This window comes from Leptidea sinapis, chromosome 5 (genome assembly GCF_905404315.1).
Source record: "Leptidea sinapis chromosome 5, ilLepSina1.1, whole genome shotgun sequence".
Classification (NCBI taxonomy): domain Eukaryota; kingdom Metazoa; phylum Arthropoda; class Insecta; order Lepidoptera; family Pieridae; genus Leptidea; species Leptidea sinapis.
In genome coordinates this window covers 1,678,073-1,694,797 of record NC_066269.1, presented here as the reverse complement: position 1 = coordinate 1,694,797, position 16,725 = coordinate 1,678,073, and the positions used below count along the sequence as shown (strand labels likewise).

Below are 16,725 nucleotides of genomic sequence, written 5' to 3'. Positions count from 1 at the left end.
AATCATAACACAGTGGTATCCACGAGAATGCAAAAGAAGTAGAGGGCGACAAATCAATTGAAGGCAGGATTAATATATATTTGTGAAATACTTATCTGGAACCTATGTGTTTTTGACTTAGACATACTTTTTAATCGCAATACAAATAATTCAGTAAATGATCTTTCAGTACATATGACAATTCATACAATGGGCGGGCGTGGGGCACTTAATTTATATGACAAAACAACTTGTAATATTTTATTGGTAAGTACGTAACCAATTAGGGTTGACTGAATTTATTTATTTATTTATATGGATCTCCAACAGTAGTCATATTAACATCTAACACATGCCTTATATCTATTAATATTTGTATGTACTACCAATTACATGAGAACACTTCATTCCATAACAATAACAGTGACTATAATTTGCCTTTAAAGTGACTAAAAACTTCTGAAGTATCTTAAAAATTAGATTAATAAATAAAACATAATATGATTTCTGAACAAAAACAAATTTTGAATATAATAAAAAGTTCATCACTAATTAATTGGCCAGACGTAGCTATGTTTTTCAGAAAAAGTGAGAGCCTCTCACAATCAATGTCAAGTGTTGCTATGTTTTTTACACATTCGTTGTATACGCGTGACATACGGGCTGTAGGAGCGTTCTGTCCAAGTTTCGTTCGAGCTGTTATGAACAATTGTCATATGAGGTAAATTGCCGAGTTATCATATTAGTTTTATATAAAAGCCTCCACGCGGTGCGGAGAGTTGGCTACACTCGGTCTTGTGAGTAAGTTCTGTATAAAATTGTTTGTGGAAATTACTTAAAGTAATTCGGGAATCAAAAAGTGTTTTTTTAAAAAGGCCACCAGCGCGTCCATCCTTACAAAATTGGTGTCAGAAGTGTGATTTCGGGAAGGGCTATAGTTAAGGAAGACCCGGAGTCAATTTTACTAGTTTTACCATCTAACTATGTTATTAGATCAATAGATGTATCATAAAGATACCTAGGACTGACAATTATAATTAATATATTTTGGAGTATTACAAATAAACGCTAAAACATTCACTTAACCACGAGGTCGTGTGAACAACCTCCATACAATTGTTTTGACAAATACAATAGATTTCATAATATGAGCTCCTAAGATTTGTACACTGTTTTAGCACAATTTATGTAAACAAAATGTAATACGCGATGTACTCTGTTTATTCGTGCATAAACCGTTGTTGTCATACATTCTCCGGTATATCTAAAATATATATAAATCCAGTGTCAATTTTTAGTAAGTAGGTAACAGAAAACGTTACGTTTCTGAATATGATAATTGTTTATGTTGGATTTCTTTTATACCTCAAAACTGTTTAGGGTTTATATAAGTCATGTCATGAATCTTATTGTAAAGCTTTTACGAGAGAGCATCATTGACGTTTCCCGACGGCCATTTTACATTTTATTATAGCACATACTTGGTTGCGGCGCCGTCGTGACAGACTACTGAAAAGTAACGCTCCATAAAGCATGAAAGATGAAAATATTCTCATTTGTTACGTTACGCACATGGTAGACGCTTCCAACGGTCTCATTTGTCAAATTATTATATTAGCAGTTGGTAATAGTATGAGTATAGTCAGTATAGAAAATTTGATTTTATTAATCTTAAATCTTTTATCGAAATTTGTAGAAGTTCAATCATTACCATAATAATTGTTTCGGTTCTAAAGGTTCTTTCGGTCAAACTATGCGTCAAAAATTATTCTTATACATTTTTTCATACATAAAATAAAATATTATACACTGGTATCCAAGAAAAGGAATCAAGGAAGACAACCCATTAGGTCGGAAGATGATTTTAAAAAAGTGACTGCACCAACGTGGAGACGATCTGCTCTGGACAGATCACAATGGAAATTTCTGGAGGAGGCCTATGTAGGAAGACAAGCGAACGATGTAGAAGATTAAGAATATCACTTATATTAGATTATTACTTAGATTAGAATATTACTTAGATTATTATTACTTAGCTTAGAATATTACTTAGATTAGAATATTACTTAGTTTACAATATTATTTAGATTAGAATAATACTTAGTTCATATATATTGTACGAATCTTATATTGCTTGCAACAAAGGCTTATTCATTCATTCATTCAATAAAATTTGAAATTGGAAAATATTAAGAGGTAATCGCAGTAAAAACTATCTTACATCTCAAATCGGATCAAACTGCATACAGTGTGCAAATTGACACGATATTTTTATTTAAAAAGTCTTACTTTAGAAGTGAAGGAGGAACAGATGAACATACTGATAAATAATACATTGCCCCCCTTTTTGCGTCTCTGGGACTCGTTGTTGTTTAATCAAACAAGATTAAATCGTAATTGTAGAAAGTTTTCGCCACGATAACTTTCTCGACAGTTGAAGCATTATTGTTGAATGTATGCTCCACTAAATAAACTTGTTTGATATACTTAAGAGAAGTTTAATATACTTAAGAGAAGTTATGGAGATATGATTTAAATATAGTGACTCTTTAGTAGAAATTATGGACTCGAAAAGGGACGCAATTACGCTTCTACATGTTTGTAAAATGGATTATCCTTATAATATATTGTTGGAGATACTTTATTTGTTTGAAATATCTACGTCTAAATTATATACAACTACAATAAATAATTTCATTATTACTGCTTCAAATACTTATTATAAAGAGGTTAAGTTTGTGAGGTTGGATCTCTGGATCTACTGACGACTCATATAGTTCAATGGTTAGTGACCCTGAATACTAAGCTAGAGGTCCCGGGTTCGAACCCCGGTAGGTGTAATCATTTATATGATGAATATGGATGTTTGTTTCAGAGTCATGGATGTTCATATGTATTTATGTATGTTTATGTTAGTATATTTTATTAAATATATCGTTGTCTTGCACCCATAGTACAGGCTATGCCTAGTTTGGGGCAAGATAATTTGTGTAAAAGTGTGTCATATTATATTATATTATTATTATTATTATTATAAAGATTACTTGCTGACCCAGCAAACTATGTTTTGCCACATATTTATACTTATTATTTCTAGAAGGTATTTGACTGTTTTTTCTGCGACTACTACGAAAAAGGCTTTTCATTTTCGGGTTAATATAAAATAGCCTATACACAAATAATGTGGCTTTCTATCGTCAACAGAATTTTCAAAATCGGTCTAGTAGATCCAGAGATCCAACCTCACAAACTTAACCTCTTTATAATATTAGTATTTGAAGCGGTAATAATGAAATCATTTGTTGTAGTTATTGATAACCGTTACATTTACTACTTTTTCATTTAAGATTGAAACAACTGAATTGATTGGAGTTGTCCAACAATATGTGACTTGATAAGATAGATGTCAAATAGGTGGGAATTCCTTTGTTGGACGCTGTTTTCTAGACTATACTTAAATTGCGCTGATATAACTTCCATCTACGCAAAATTATTGGCAGTTAGAACAAATTCAACAGCACCAAATATTTCACCGGGACACCGCGGCGGCGCATCCAGTCTCGCCACCGCCGTGGTGTCCGTAACCTAGCACACTAGAGACCATACAGACACCAGAGCCACGACACCACCCTGAGACGGTATCAAAATGGATCTCGAAGAGATAGCACTACTGCTGTATAAAAGTAGGAAAATAAAGTTTAAGAAATAGTGATGGGTTGGTCATCCTAATTTGTCCTAATCATTTCATTTTGAAATCTACATATATCAAAATTTTCTGATTTGGAATTATTCTACATTGATGAATTTCGATAATAAACCTTTCTGTATCGAAATTATCCATCGTATGCAATTAAAAAGAAAAACACAGTGCACTCGTGTTGCATGAAATGAGGTGGTAGCGTCACTGGCGGCCGGACTGGCGGCCGAGTGAGTGAGACCCCTTACAGCTCTATATCTGCATATATTTTGTTGGTAACGGCGACTGGTAGCACCACCGCCACCAACGACAACCAAATTTTTAACTGTGAGTACAAATTTGGTGTATTTATTTCTTATATATCATATAGCTTCTTTATCATTAGAGAAATTATGAAATATATTCTACATTTGAAATTGGTCGAATCTGTCTAATCTAATCTAACTACGAAGTAAGTATTTATAGCAGCTTGATTACATTCAATTAGGTAATTGGCTTCGACTTTCAATCGAGCTTTCTAGAATTTCTTTCAATATTGAATGAATACCTAAGGCGGCGATGACCGTATATTAAATGGCACGAATAGGAATTCAATTTATAATAACCTTTTAGTCTGTGAGACTTATAATTATAATACTTAATATATTTTTGCAATTATTGAACATCGTTATGTTTTTCTTTTGATATATTTTTCAATGTATTTTATTCGATAGCGTGAGAAGATATCGCAAATAAAAAGGCGTAAGATATAATATACTTATATTATTATGACTGCATTTTTAAAATTTGTGGTTAATTTTACACTATTGGAGTTTAATCCTTATAAATCGATTCTGAGCAGCATGCCAATTTTATGAGTAAAAAAAACTACGTTTAAAAAAACCGATTTCAAAACTGAAAAGTATCAAATAACTAAAAATTTAATTTAATCCACCTTTACAGATAATATTAATAAAATGCTATTATTTATATGTGCTACCTAGAATTGATAGGTTTTAAGTCAGTGCCAAGCCCTAAACAAAATAAAACTTAAAAAACAGCTATAGAATTAATTATTTTCCTGTTAATTATTAAATTATGTTACTGTAATTATGTTTCCGGTTGTCTGGCCACGCGTGTCTGTCCGCTTGGGTTGTTTTGTTCTAGACGAAGCTATCCCGCTCAAAGTCACGCGTGGCGAGTGTAGGTACTTACTATTACATTTGGCTTGGCACCGACTTCAGAGCTATCAATATGTTGCACACACAAATAATAGTATTTTATTAAAATTAAAGGTAAAGGTGTATTAAATTAATTTTTTTGTTATTTGATACTTATCAGTTTTTGAAGTAGATTTTTTTAAAATAGCTTTTTTTTACTTTTTAGTGTCAGTTAATAATTATAATATATAATCAACTTGAATGAAAATTCCTAGCCCTATAGCCGTAGGTACATAAAAACTATTATATCATCGAGGTAAACAAAAATTTTCTTATAAAATGTTCCTAAAATGAAAACTACTGGGCCAAACTATGTTAAAATTACGTAAATCGGATCATAAATCTCAGAGTAATCGGTGTACATACATAAAAAAAATACCGGTCGAATTGATAACCTCCTCCTTTTTGAAGTCGGTTAAAAATATAACGTTGCTTAAAGGTATTGTTACGTCACTAGTTGTCATTTTAGACTATACAAATTTTTTATGTGTAACAATATGGATATCACAGAACATAACACTAGAAATAAGGGATTGCTTGTAACTAGTTCTAGTAGGCTTCATAAGATACATAATAGCTTTTAGGGTAAATGTATACACTTTTATAATAAAGTCCCAGCCACTGTTCAGGCATTACCTATAAATAAATTTAAATGTTTTATAAAAAAATGGCTCTGTCGTAAATCCTATTACTCCACTGCTGAATATCTAAATGATCGGACGCATGGAACTAGATTGTGATTATTTTATAGCGATAGAAATGACTGTACCATATTGTATATTTTTATTCATAAGAGCGCAAAAAAAGAATTCTGGGAGAGTTTCTTGCGCCGCTTATTCTCTCTCAGAGCACCATTTGTTTCCGAAGCGGTAGTAGTATCTAGTAGTATAAGAAATGACATCAAAAAGAATTCTAAAGGAATCAATTTTGAGAAAATAAATGCCTTTTATGCCTTTTTATGCCTTCATAGAAAGTAGAAAGCCCACGTATGTGAGGCAAATGTGCAACTGACAATACGTGCTCCATATATCAGTCGGTTTCTGTCTGTACTTGAATTGAAAACCACGAAAAAATTATAAAAATGGCGTACTTGAAAGATATCCAAACTAAAATGGTGTCAAATTGAGGTATATGAAAGCCCGAGAGTTGAACAAACATACCAAGATTGGACCTGGGAGCGCTGGGACCTTAGATAATTTTGACATATAGATTGACCCCCTTATACATAATGGTCCGCTAACTTAAAACAGCCGCTAAGGAGTGTTTTTTCTCATTCTGACTTAGGTCAATAGAAGAAGACAGAGTGAGAATTAGCAATGCTTTAAGTTAGCAGACTATTATGAATAAGGGGGTGAGTCTCTTGCTGTTAGACAACCGATAAACACAGGCCAGGACTATTAATAAGTGTGCGTGACAAGCTACGTCTTACATTCTTGATCAAAATAGAGGTTAGTTCTAAAGTCAATTTTTTTCGACGTTTTCACAACTGTCATCTATCTAGATGTACAAATGATCTTAGGCTGGGACATATCCCGAAAGGCACGAGTTTGAAATGGTACATAAATTGTACGTATACATACATAGATATAGTCAAATACATGAACAGAACACATACATAATTTAATAACTTCATGATAATCAGGAATAAACTATAGCCAAATAACTACAACTTAATGAAATGACATATGCCCAACTAAACAAGAATTTACTGAGTAAGAAATGAAATGAAATTTATTTCTATGAATCGTGGTAACATAGTTCTTGACAATTAGACGATGTATATCACAATTCGCCAACAAATTGGCATACAAATATTTGATCGTCAATATTAAATTTAATATATTTTGCGTCATTTCCACATATATCATAAAGCTATATTTCAATAATATATATCAAGCGGTGTATTTTAATTATTTAAACAAATATCATCAACTTACCACCGAGCTGCATCCAATGTCTGCTTACTGCCATTTTGTTTCTGTAACAATAAAATAATTCTTGTTATAATAGAGTAAGAAGTTAATAATATAAATGAGTAACAATTTACTTAATAGACATATAAAAAGTAACAGTTATTTTTATAGTATGGAGTATTGCTGTCGTCTCTGGTCTGGCGCACCCCAGTATCAGCTTGATCCATCCGTGTGCAATGCAGAGCAGCACGAATTGTCGGGGACCCAGTGCTCTGTGAACGGCTGGATCACTTGGCGTTGCGTAGATACTACGTACGTCGCTTCATTGTGTGTCTTCTACCGCATTTATCACGGGCGTGTTCCAAAGAGCTGCTTCACTTGATTCCTGCCGCCGAATTCCACCTTTGCACGACACGCCTCAAATTTAGATATCATCCCCACCATCTGGATGTGTGGCGGGCCTCTTCGGGTATCTTCAAAAAGGGGCGCATACACCTTCCTTAAAGGCCGGCAACGCTCCTGTGATTCCTCTAGTGTTGCAAGAGAATGTAGGCGGCAGTATCACTTAACACCAGGTACGCTCCGTACGCTCGTTTGTTCTCCTTTTCAGTAAAAAATTCAATATTTTGACAAATATTTAGGCATAGTATTTTCTTTGTTCGAATCGAGTGCTGTCAATTTATTTTAATAAAACACTTTTAAAGGGATTTAAACGCTTGTAAATGTAACTGTACTTTTACATAAGTTCTTGATTAAAAGTTACATTTTTCTTATTATTTATTTAGCTCTCCGTTAGAGATGTTCTCCCTTCTCGCTTTGTTTGTCTTTAAACTAGTATTGTTCTGTGGTTATTTTTATAAATGCCAACCAATGCCATAAACGATTGAATATATTCAAAGTCAAAGTCAAATAAACTTATTAAATTAGGCTTAAACTAAGCACTTTTGAATCGTCACTACAAATTTTTCTTTTAAATTAATGAATTTACGCTATTATTATGTTCGTAAAAAGTTGAGCCCGTGAGAAGAACATACAAGAAACTCAACGGCCACTTTGTTTAATCAAATAGAGTATTTTATGGCTGTAATATACAAAACAAATTATTTTGTTAAGTGCTGCATCCAATATAGGAATCGTGCTTAAATAATATAAATTATATCATAAAAAGTAGTATAGAATAAACTGTATAAATAAATTATCGTATGTTGGATGAATCAACCTTTAGAGCTTGAACTTATTGTTTGTACATTCATTCATAAATTAAAATTACAATCTTGTATATTAGACCCGGCATGTAATGTTCATCTTACGCTATTCTGTTTGACGATGGTTTCAATCTAATATCTTTAATAATTATTTCGAAAATTATTAATAGGTCAAAGGCAGTGTAACATTATGAATAACAGATGAGTAGATACGAACGTAGGTTGAGGTTGTATATCTCTGTCAAGTTAAATTGCAATGCAATTTGGCAATACAGCCTCAGGGGACAACATTGACTACATTTTATTGGAATAACACAACGTATTGTATTTCAAATTCAAATTCAAATATTTTTATTCAAAATAGGATGTGACATCACTTATTGAAAGTCAAAAACTACCACCCATTCCAAAATGAATGCCTCAGACCTGAGAAGAACGGGCGCAACAAACTCAGCGGGCTTTTTTTGCATCGAGAAAATATGTTTACAAAGTAATATTGTACAATTAAACTTATTATTTAATAGCCTGAGGGCGGTCACTCTATTCCCAATCTGTGGTATCATTAAGAAAGTCATTTATTTTATAGTAACCTTTACCACACAAACGTTTTTTAACAATTCTTTTGAATAACGTAATACTTTTGTTTTGAACATTTTCTGGGATCTTGTTGTAAAAGCATACACATCGCCCCACAAAAGACTGACTAACCCGACTTAGCCGAGTAGTAGGCATTATAAGTTTATGTCTGTTCCTGGTGTTAACATTATGGTTATGACAGTTTCTAGCAAATTCACTTATGTGCCTATGAACATACATTAGATTATCAATAATATCTCGTATCTAGTATCTCATATTACTATTCTGTAAACTAATTTTAGATACGTCTAAAGTTTTCAACTAATTGAAGTGGTAACTAATTTATGCCCCTGGCACTTTTTTTATGAAAATAAGAACGAGACGTGCAGGATGTTCAGATGATAATACGCCCTGCCCATTACAATGCAGTGCCGGTACTGCAATTGCGCTCGTCACCTTGAGACATAAGATGTTAAGTCCCATTTGCCCAGTAATTTCACTAGCTACGACGCGACCTTCAGACCGAAACAGTAATGTTGTACTATGTCGGTGATTTTAGTTCTCCGATCCGCAGATCCGTACGATCTCGTGTTGTGCCGGCACTTGTAGTGCCGCTCAGAGTTTTGGATTTTTCGATGAGGACAGCGTCGGACCGATCGTCGTGGAAATCTTTGGGGTAGGCCTTTGTGCACCAGTAGACGTTTTCGACGTCAATTTATGGAACAGTTAAACGGTACGTATTGGTCAGTTAAGTTAACTCTTTTTTAAACGGAGTATAACTAGTGTTGTGTCGACCAGAAACACACTTTTGTGTGTAATCGAACCAATAACGCTATCAAATAGATATACCGCCGTTAAAAGGACCTAAAAAAACCGACCATAGGAAGACTCTGTGTGTATTGTGTGCGTGCCTTTCTTTAAATTACTACTTTGCTATAAAAATTTATGGTTATTTTAGTCTTTAACAAAGATTTAACTCCTATTGTATGAAAGCTGACAAGGTAAGGAACCACCATTCATAATTAATGTGAGGGACGTAAGGTGCCGTTTACATATTTAAGGGTTAGTTTATGAATAGCTCCAGGACTGAAACACAGTCAGCTGCGTATAAGGTGTGTTAATAAAATAATCGAAAATTGTTTTTCAATGGAAAAAAGATGAAGCCCAAAAAATGGGAAGGATATATTCTGTGTCGGACTATTTTAATTATTTCACGTACACAAATAAAAATTGATAGCCAAATTTTATGAACGATGCGGGATTCGTACCCACGACCTCTCGCGTTCCGTGCGAGTGCTCTACCAACTGAGCTAACCGTTAGAGTGACGTATCATCATAAAATCTTGTATGCTTTGTTCAACTCATAGGTTGTGGTTCATCTACATTCTACAGGATCTACTTTACAGTTGATAACCTGCTCAACCCTATTTTATTTGTGTATTAATCCTAGAAGTGAGGGTAAAAACATAACAAATTGTTTAGTTCACGTATTTTTAACGGTTTTGTATACAAGGCTTCTATTTGCGGACTATTTGACTAAGCCGTTTGAAGCACTGTTTGAAGTAGCCTGGTACTAAAAAAAACAAAACAGAGAGATATAGATGGAATCTGTGTGGAACGAGAACCACCGTAGCATAAAATGGAACTAACATTATGATTTTTATAAAGCTTATTATTTTAAATATTTTAGGGCGAAATCTTAAATTATTACTATATTGCAACATAGCTTCAAAATATCAAGATGTTACAGTCGCACAATAGTGTTGTCAACATAAAAAATACGGTATTTACATAAAACTGCGCCCTCAAGACTTATTTGAGCACGCAGTTGTTTATCTTGATTTTAATTTAAAACATTATTAGTCTGGGGCTAATTAATACCACGAATAAAACTATCGAAAATGTTTGTATACAAAAATGACCGGTAACGTAAGAATACATAATATATAAGCTTCTGCTCTGTACAGGCCTAAGAAACAAATACTAATAACGCAAGGTAATTGTTTAATTTATCTGAATGTAAGTACATTATATTCTAACACAGTTTAAGAGTATCAAGATGTCACAGTCGCGTTAAAGTGTAATTGTCAAATCTCAAATCTTCATGACGGTTCTCTTTCCGCATAGACTATTTTGGTGATATTGATCTGAATAGAATACATTATCAATCTGAGGTTTATATTAACTAATAATAAAACAATCGAAAATATTTCTATACAAAAATGACCGTAGTAGGAATAAAAATCGCTTCATAAATTCTTAGTAGCGCGTGCAGCAATAAACTTCTGCTCTGAACAAGCTTGACAACACAACAACAAACAACAACTAATAACGCAAAGTAATTGCTTCATTTATCTGAATTTCAATACATTATATTCTAACATAATTTCAAAGTATCATGATATAACAGTCGCACTATAGTGTTGTCAACATAACAAATATAGAATTAAACAAAACTGCGCCCTCAAATCTTATGACTGTTTTCTTTCCGTATAGACTGTACTAGAAATATAATTGGAAACAGTTTTAGTCTGGGCTTAATTAAAACCAAGAATAAAACAATCGAGTATGTTTCTATAGAAAAATGGCCGGTAATGTAGGTAATAAGTATCGCTTCATCTTTTAACTTTAAACGAGCAGTTCTTGTATATATATATATATATATATATATAACCTGAATCTCGGTAACGGCTTCAACGATTTTCATAAAATTTAGAATACAGGGGATTTTGAGGGCGATAAATCGATCTAGCTAGGTTTCAATTTTAAAAATGTAGTTTTATCCGTGTTTTAATGAGAAACAGCTACAATAACATTACAATACAAAGGTAAATTTCGCCACTATATACTAGACTATAATAGCTCAGATGGGACATTGGGTGATCCGGAAAGCAGAAGACCCCGGTTCGAATCCAGATGTCCTATTAGTTACTTTTTGTTCAAGTTTTATACATTCTTAAAAATCCGAGCAAGTCTCGGTCGTCCGGATATTAAATTCTTATTACCGCGTGCAACAAACAACATCTGCTCTGAACAAGTCTCACAAACAAAAACTAATAACACAAAGTGATTGCTTCATTTGTCTGTATGTTCTCACGCCGCTTTGATCGTCCTCGACAGAAATGAGGCTTCGCTGGGCTTTCACTCGACTCAATTAATAACTGTGGTGCAATTAGTATACTTACGTTCGTTGAGTATGTCAATGTATGTCATTAGAGTTTTATAATAATGATAATAATAATCATTTATATCAGGTATAACCCATAGAAAATACAATTGAAATCAAAATTACAATTAAATTACCACTAATAAATCAAATTAACTTACCACTAATTTTACAAAAAATTAAACTAAATTAATTACAATTACTTACTTATATTAAATAACTAATTTTTATTATGGATGTCCATCCATCTTTTGAAAATATCGTTATTATATACATTGTTAGAGACAGTCATCAGAATTTCGTCGCTGGAGCGTCTCATTCGATCCCAAAAAGAAGCAATTCTTGTGCGAATTATTGCGAAGAAGTCGGGCAATTATATTTGTTGTTTGTTTAATATAGTTATTTTTATTCAGTATTTATGTATATGTTGAATGCGATTACTAATTATGACCATCATGTTCACGAAGCATCCTTACACGAATGAATTCAAGCTCTAAAGGTTGATGCATCCAATATACGATAATTTATATTTAAGGTGAACATTACTTTTCCCTGTCATGTACGTAATTCTATAGTGACAAAGGCAAAATAAAATTTGGAATAATGACTTTGCGTTTATTAGTAACACAGGTACCTACAGTCTATGAAATATTTGATATTATTTAAACACGACTCATATATTGCAGCACCTTACAGACTAATTTGTTATTGCAACCATTGTGAAATACTCTTTTTGATTGAAAAGAGTAGCCGTTTAGTTTCTTGTATGTTTTTCTCACGAACTCAACTGTAAGTAAATTAAAACAAAATTGTAAACAACCGTTGAATTCGAAGTTGTTGGAGTATCGCGCCAGTCTGCCGGCACGGCGTCTACAGTGTAAATTAAGTGTATTTATTCAAAACACATTCAAAACTATACAAACTTGATTGGCTATTTCAATTCTGCAAAAAGCTGGTGGTAAACAATTTGTTATTTTATTTAAAGCGACAACCTTCACTTCTCGGATTAATTACACAAATTAAATTTAAAAACAAAATTTATGAACGATGCGGGACTCGAACTCGCGACCTCTCGCGTTCCGTGCGAGCGCCTTTTCACTGAGCCAACCGTTCGAGTGACTTAAATTTCATAAATATTGATAAGTCTTACTTAACTCTCAGGTTGTGGCTTCGTCTACAGGATCTACTTTACTGTTGATAACCTGCTCAACCCCAATATATATTAGGAAATTGACTTGAGATGTCGCTCTTTAAAATCTAAGCAATTTGTTATTTTTTTATTATTATATAAGTATTTCATTATCCAATACACGCCGATGTCGATGAATTAAATTACGGTGTCAATTTTCTAAATTCCCCCATTTTAATAATAATAAATCCTTTATTTCGACCAACAAATGATCATAATGTGTTAGTAACTTAAAACCTAGTGTTAATACAAGATATCTTAAAATCTAAGCCTTCCTAATTTAGAACAGGGCCGACTTGTCAGCACATGTATCATACACCAGTGGTTCAGGTACTGACAATCGAAACTGTGAGAAAATGCCCTCAGATAACCATTGGTGCTAGCCCGGACCCTACGCAACAGGGACGTACACCGCTTTCGCATAGTCGAGTAAAAACAATCTACGCGCGCCTCAGCATATATCCCCGACGCGCTGCAGTATCGTGGCAAAAACGCGTCGCAACATACTCAACTACAGAATACCGGCTTCGTCCAATGTTGTCACTCGTCCAGTGGTACACGGTAGCAGTGTAAGCACATTCACGTCGGAGTCACTCAATTTTTTTAATGAAAATATTGGGCAAGACGAACAAGACGATCAACTGATGGTAATTGTAATACGCCCTGCCTACAATACAGTGCCGCTTAGGATTGTTGAAAAACCCAAAAATTCTGAGCGGCACTACAATTGCGCTCGTCACCTTGAGACATAATATGTTAAGTCTCATTTGCCCAGTAATTTCACTAGCTGTGGCGCGGCGCATTTCGGAATGAAACACAATAATGCTTACATATTACTGCTTCTCGGCAGAAAAAGGCGCCATTGTACCTATAATCTAGCCAGCATCCTGTGAGTAAAAGTGCAAAGGAGCTTCCCACTGGTGTACGCGAAGCGTAATGCTCACGGTTCTTACTTCACGAGATATAGAAGTAAGGTAAAAACTTCACGCGTAAATAATTAATCATGTCAAAATTGAACGCATTTTTTTAATGAAAATAAGAGACGAGATGAGCAGGATGATCAGTTGATGGTAACTGTGATACGGCTTGCCCATTACAATATAGTCCGCGAAGGATTCTTGAAAAACCCAAAAAGCGCCAAAAAAACCCAAAAAGCGGTACTACAATTGCGCTCGTCACCTTGAGACATAAGATGTTAAGTCTCATTTTCCCAGTATCACTAGCTACGGCGCCCTTCAGACAGAAACACAATAATGCTTACACATTACTGCTTCTCAGCAGAAATAGCTGTTCAATTTAAAAATGATTTATTCAATAACATACAAACATCACCGACACTGAATGCATTCTTTACCGGTGACTCCTCACGTATGCAACGCTATAAAAATTCACGACAGGCAGTGTTTTTGTTTCTGAATAATAAAACCGCTCTGACCCGAATGTATGCCTTGTTTATAAAAAATATTTACAAACGCACATACTAGTTATACGCATTCAGTTTTGTAATAAATTGATTTCTTTGTGTAACGTTGCATGAATAACTTTTAGATCTAAATGTGTCTTTAAATCATCCAACATGCAGTTGTTGGATGATTTAAAAATACATTTACTGACTGACTAGATCGCTTTTGATTCAATGCTGCGATTTTTGAAGCGAAAACTTCTTTACGCGCTTTGGCATTTTTTGAGATGAGGAAAACAATTTAACTCGCGACACTGTTCCCGTTACAGACACAACTCTATACTTAGTTTTCAATTTCAAATTAAAAATAAACAAAATATTTCATTTGAATTTAGAATCTGTCATTTTTATATTTTAATATGTTCATTGAGTTTTTTCATTTTGGCGCCAATACATTGTACAATATTTTGCGATATTAAAATGGAGTGGGGTGATAAAGAGAAAAATCGCTGTGATTGCATTACACAAAGTATATATGGAGCCAAATGCAACTTTTTAAACTCTCCATACGCCTGCGTAAAATGTTTGTTTATACCGGGATATTAATGAGACCTTCTCTGTTTGTAACAGAAAAAGATCTGGCCGTCCACGTAGTGTTCGTACGAAAGATGTGGTCAAAGCAGTAACAGAAAGAATTCAAAGAAATCCTGTCCGATAGCAAAATATATTATCTCGGGAGATGAAGATAACACCTAGAACAATGTCGCCTATTTTAATAGATCGCTTAGGTCTTGCAGCCAATAAGAGACTTACTGGTCATTTCTTAACTAATAATTTAAAAAAGGATAGGGTGGTAAAACCGAAACAACTACTGGAGGTAACAGAAAATCACAGAAAAAAGGATTTTGCTTACGGATGAGAAATTTTTTACAATCGACCAACATTTTAACAAGCAAATTGACAGTATTTATGCTCAAAGCTCTGAGGAAGTCAATCAGTGGACAGAGTACAACGTGGGCACTATCTGACTTCAGAGACTATGAAGTAGGCTATGAAGAAGCGACTGAGCCAAACTTTTGTGGAAAACATCGGCACAAGTATATCAAGATACCATTCTTGAGAAGGTAGTGAAGCCCCTTAGCCCACGACGCTGGTCTGACCAAATATCCGAGCAGACTAACCAACCCATCAGCATCGCACTCCGCCATGCGACAGACCGAAACAGATGGAGGAACAAATTAGGAAATATATTGCAAAAACGATAAGGTGTAATTATAAGATGTGTATAAGTTTAGTGATGATAAGATTGTACGTAATGGAAGTCCCAGACCATAAAAATGTCGAAACGTAATTTGAAATGCAGATGATTTGAAGTTAAGTAATAATATGTAAGAATGGTTACTGAATGGTGTTGACTAACGCTTGTTTTAAACAAATGTGTACACTTTTATGTAATGGTTATGTTACGTAGTAGTGTAGCTGTTTATTTGATTGTTACGTTGAGCATTAGACAACGTAAGTGCTTTCAGGAAAAAACCAAACCCTTTTCACACTTTTGGTTCAATTGTCCCTGTAGTTAGTAATCCATTAAGGAAGGATTAAGGTTGAAACTAGAATTTCTTTGAATAACGCGAGTGTTACAAATTTAAATAAAATACATTTTAAAGGATAAAAACACATGTAATTATAATTGTGTTTTTCAATTAGGTTTTTGCCTAAAATTACATTTTTATTATTATTTTCGTAACCTTTTCAGTCACGTTTTCAGTGGAACTCTTTCCACGTAACACAGTTAAATTTTCACGTGTTTTAATCTTTTAAACCGAAATCTCGAGCAATTGCCAATTCTGCGGTAATCTGGAGAGCAAAGCCAAATTGGCTTCGAAGAAACTGGGCGTCATAAATAGACCACGGCAATACTTCAAGCCGGACCACATTCTAGCGCCCTACAAAGCGCAGGTCTGGCCACATATGGAGTATTGCTGTCATCTCTGGTCTGGTGTACCCTAGTATCAGCTCGAACCATTTGACCGCATTTAACGCAGAGCAGCTTGAATTGTCAGGGACCCATTTCTCTGTGAACGACTGGATCACTTGACGTTGCGTAGAGACGTCGCTTCATTGAGTGTCTTCTATCGCATTTATCACGAGGAGTGGTTCGAAGAGCTGTTTCACCTTATTCCTGCCGCTGAATTACACCTTCGCACGACACCATAAATTAGGATATCATCAACCATCTGGATGTGTGGCGTTCCTTCACAGTGAGGTTTACAAGGAACTTTATAACACATGTCACAAATCTGTGGAATCAGCTTCCTTGTATATATATTATAACACTAGAAATAAGGGATTGCTTGTAACTAATTCTAGCAGGCTTCATAAGATACATTTAATTAATG

The 16,725-nt window shown here is 34.1% G+C and overlaps 1 protein-coding gene across 2 annotated transcripts in view; it reads right to left on the bottom strand.

Moving 5' to 3' along the window:
• Positions 1 to 16,725, bottom strand: part of LOC126964687 (protein obstructor-E-like) — a 52,329-nt gene that overhangs the window by 27,355 nt on the left and 8,249 nt on the right. For both annotated transcript variants that reach the window (XM_050807959.1, XM_050807958.1), the window contains exon 2: positions 6,813 to 6,853. In XM_050807959.1, coding sequence (XP_050663916.1) covers positions 6,813 to 6,846 — 34 coding nt within the window. In that variant the 5' untranslated portion in view covers positions 6,847 to 6,853. The remainder of the gene's footprint in view (positions 1 to 6,812; positions 6,854 to 16,725) is intronic.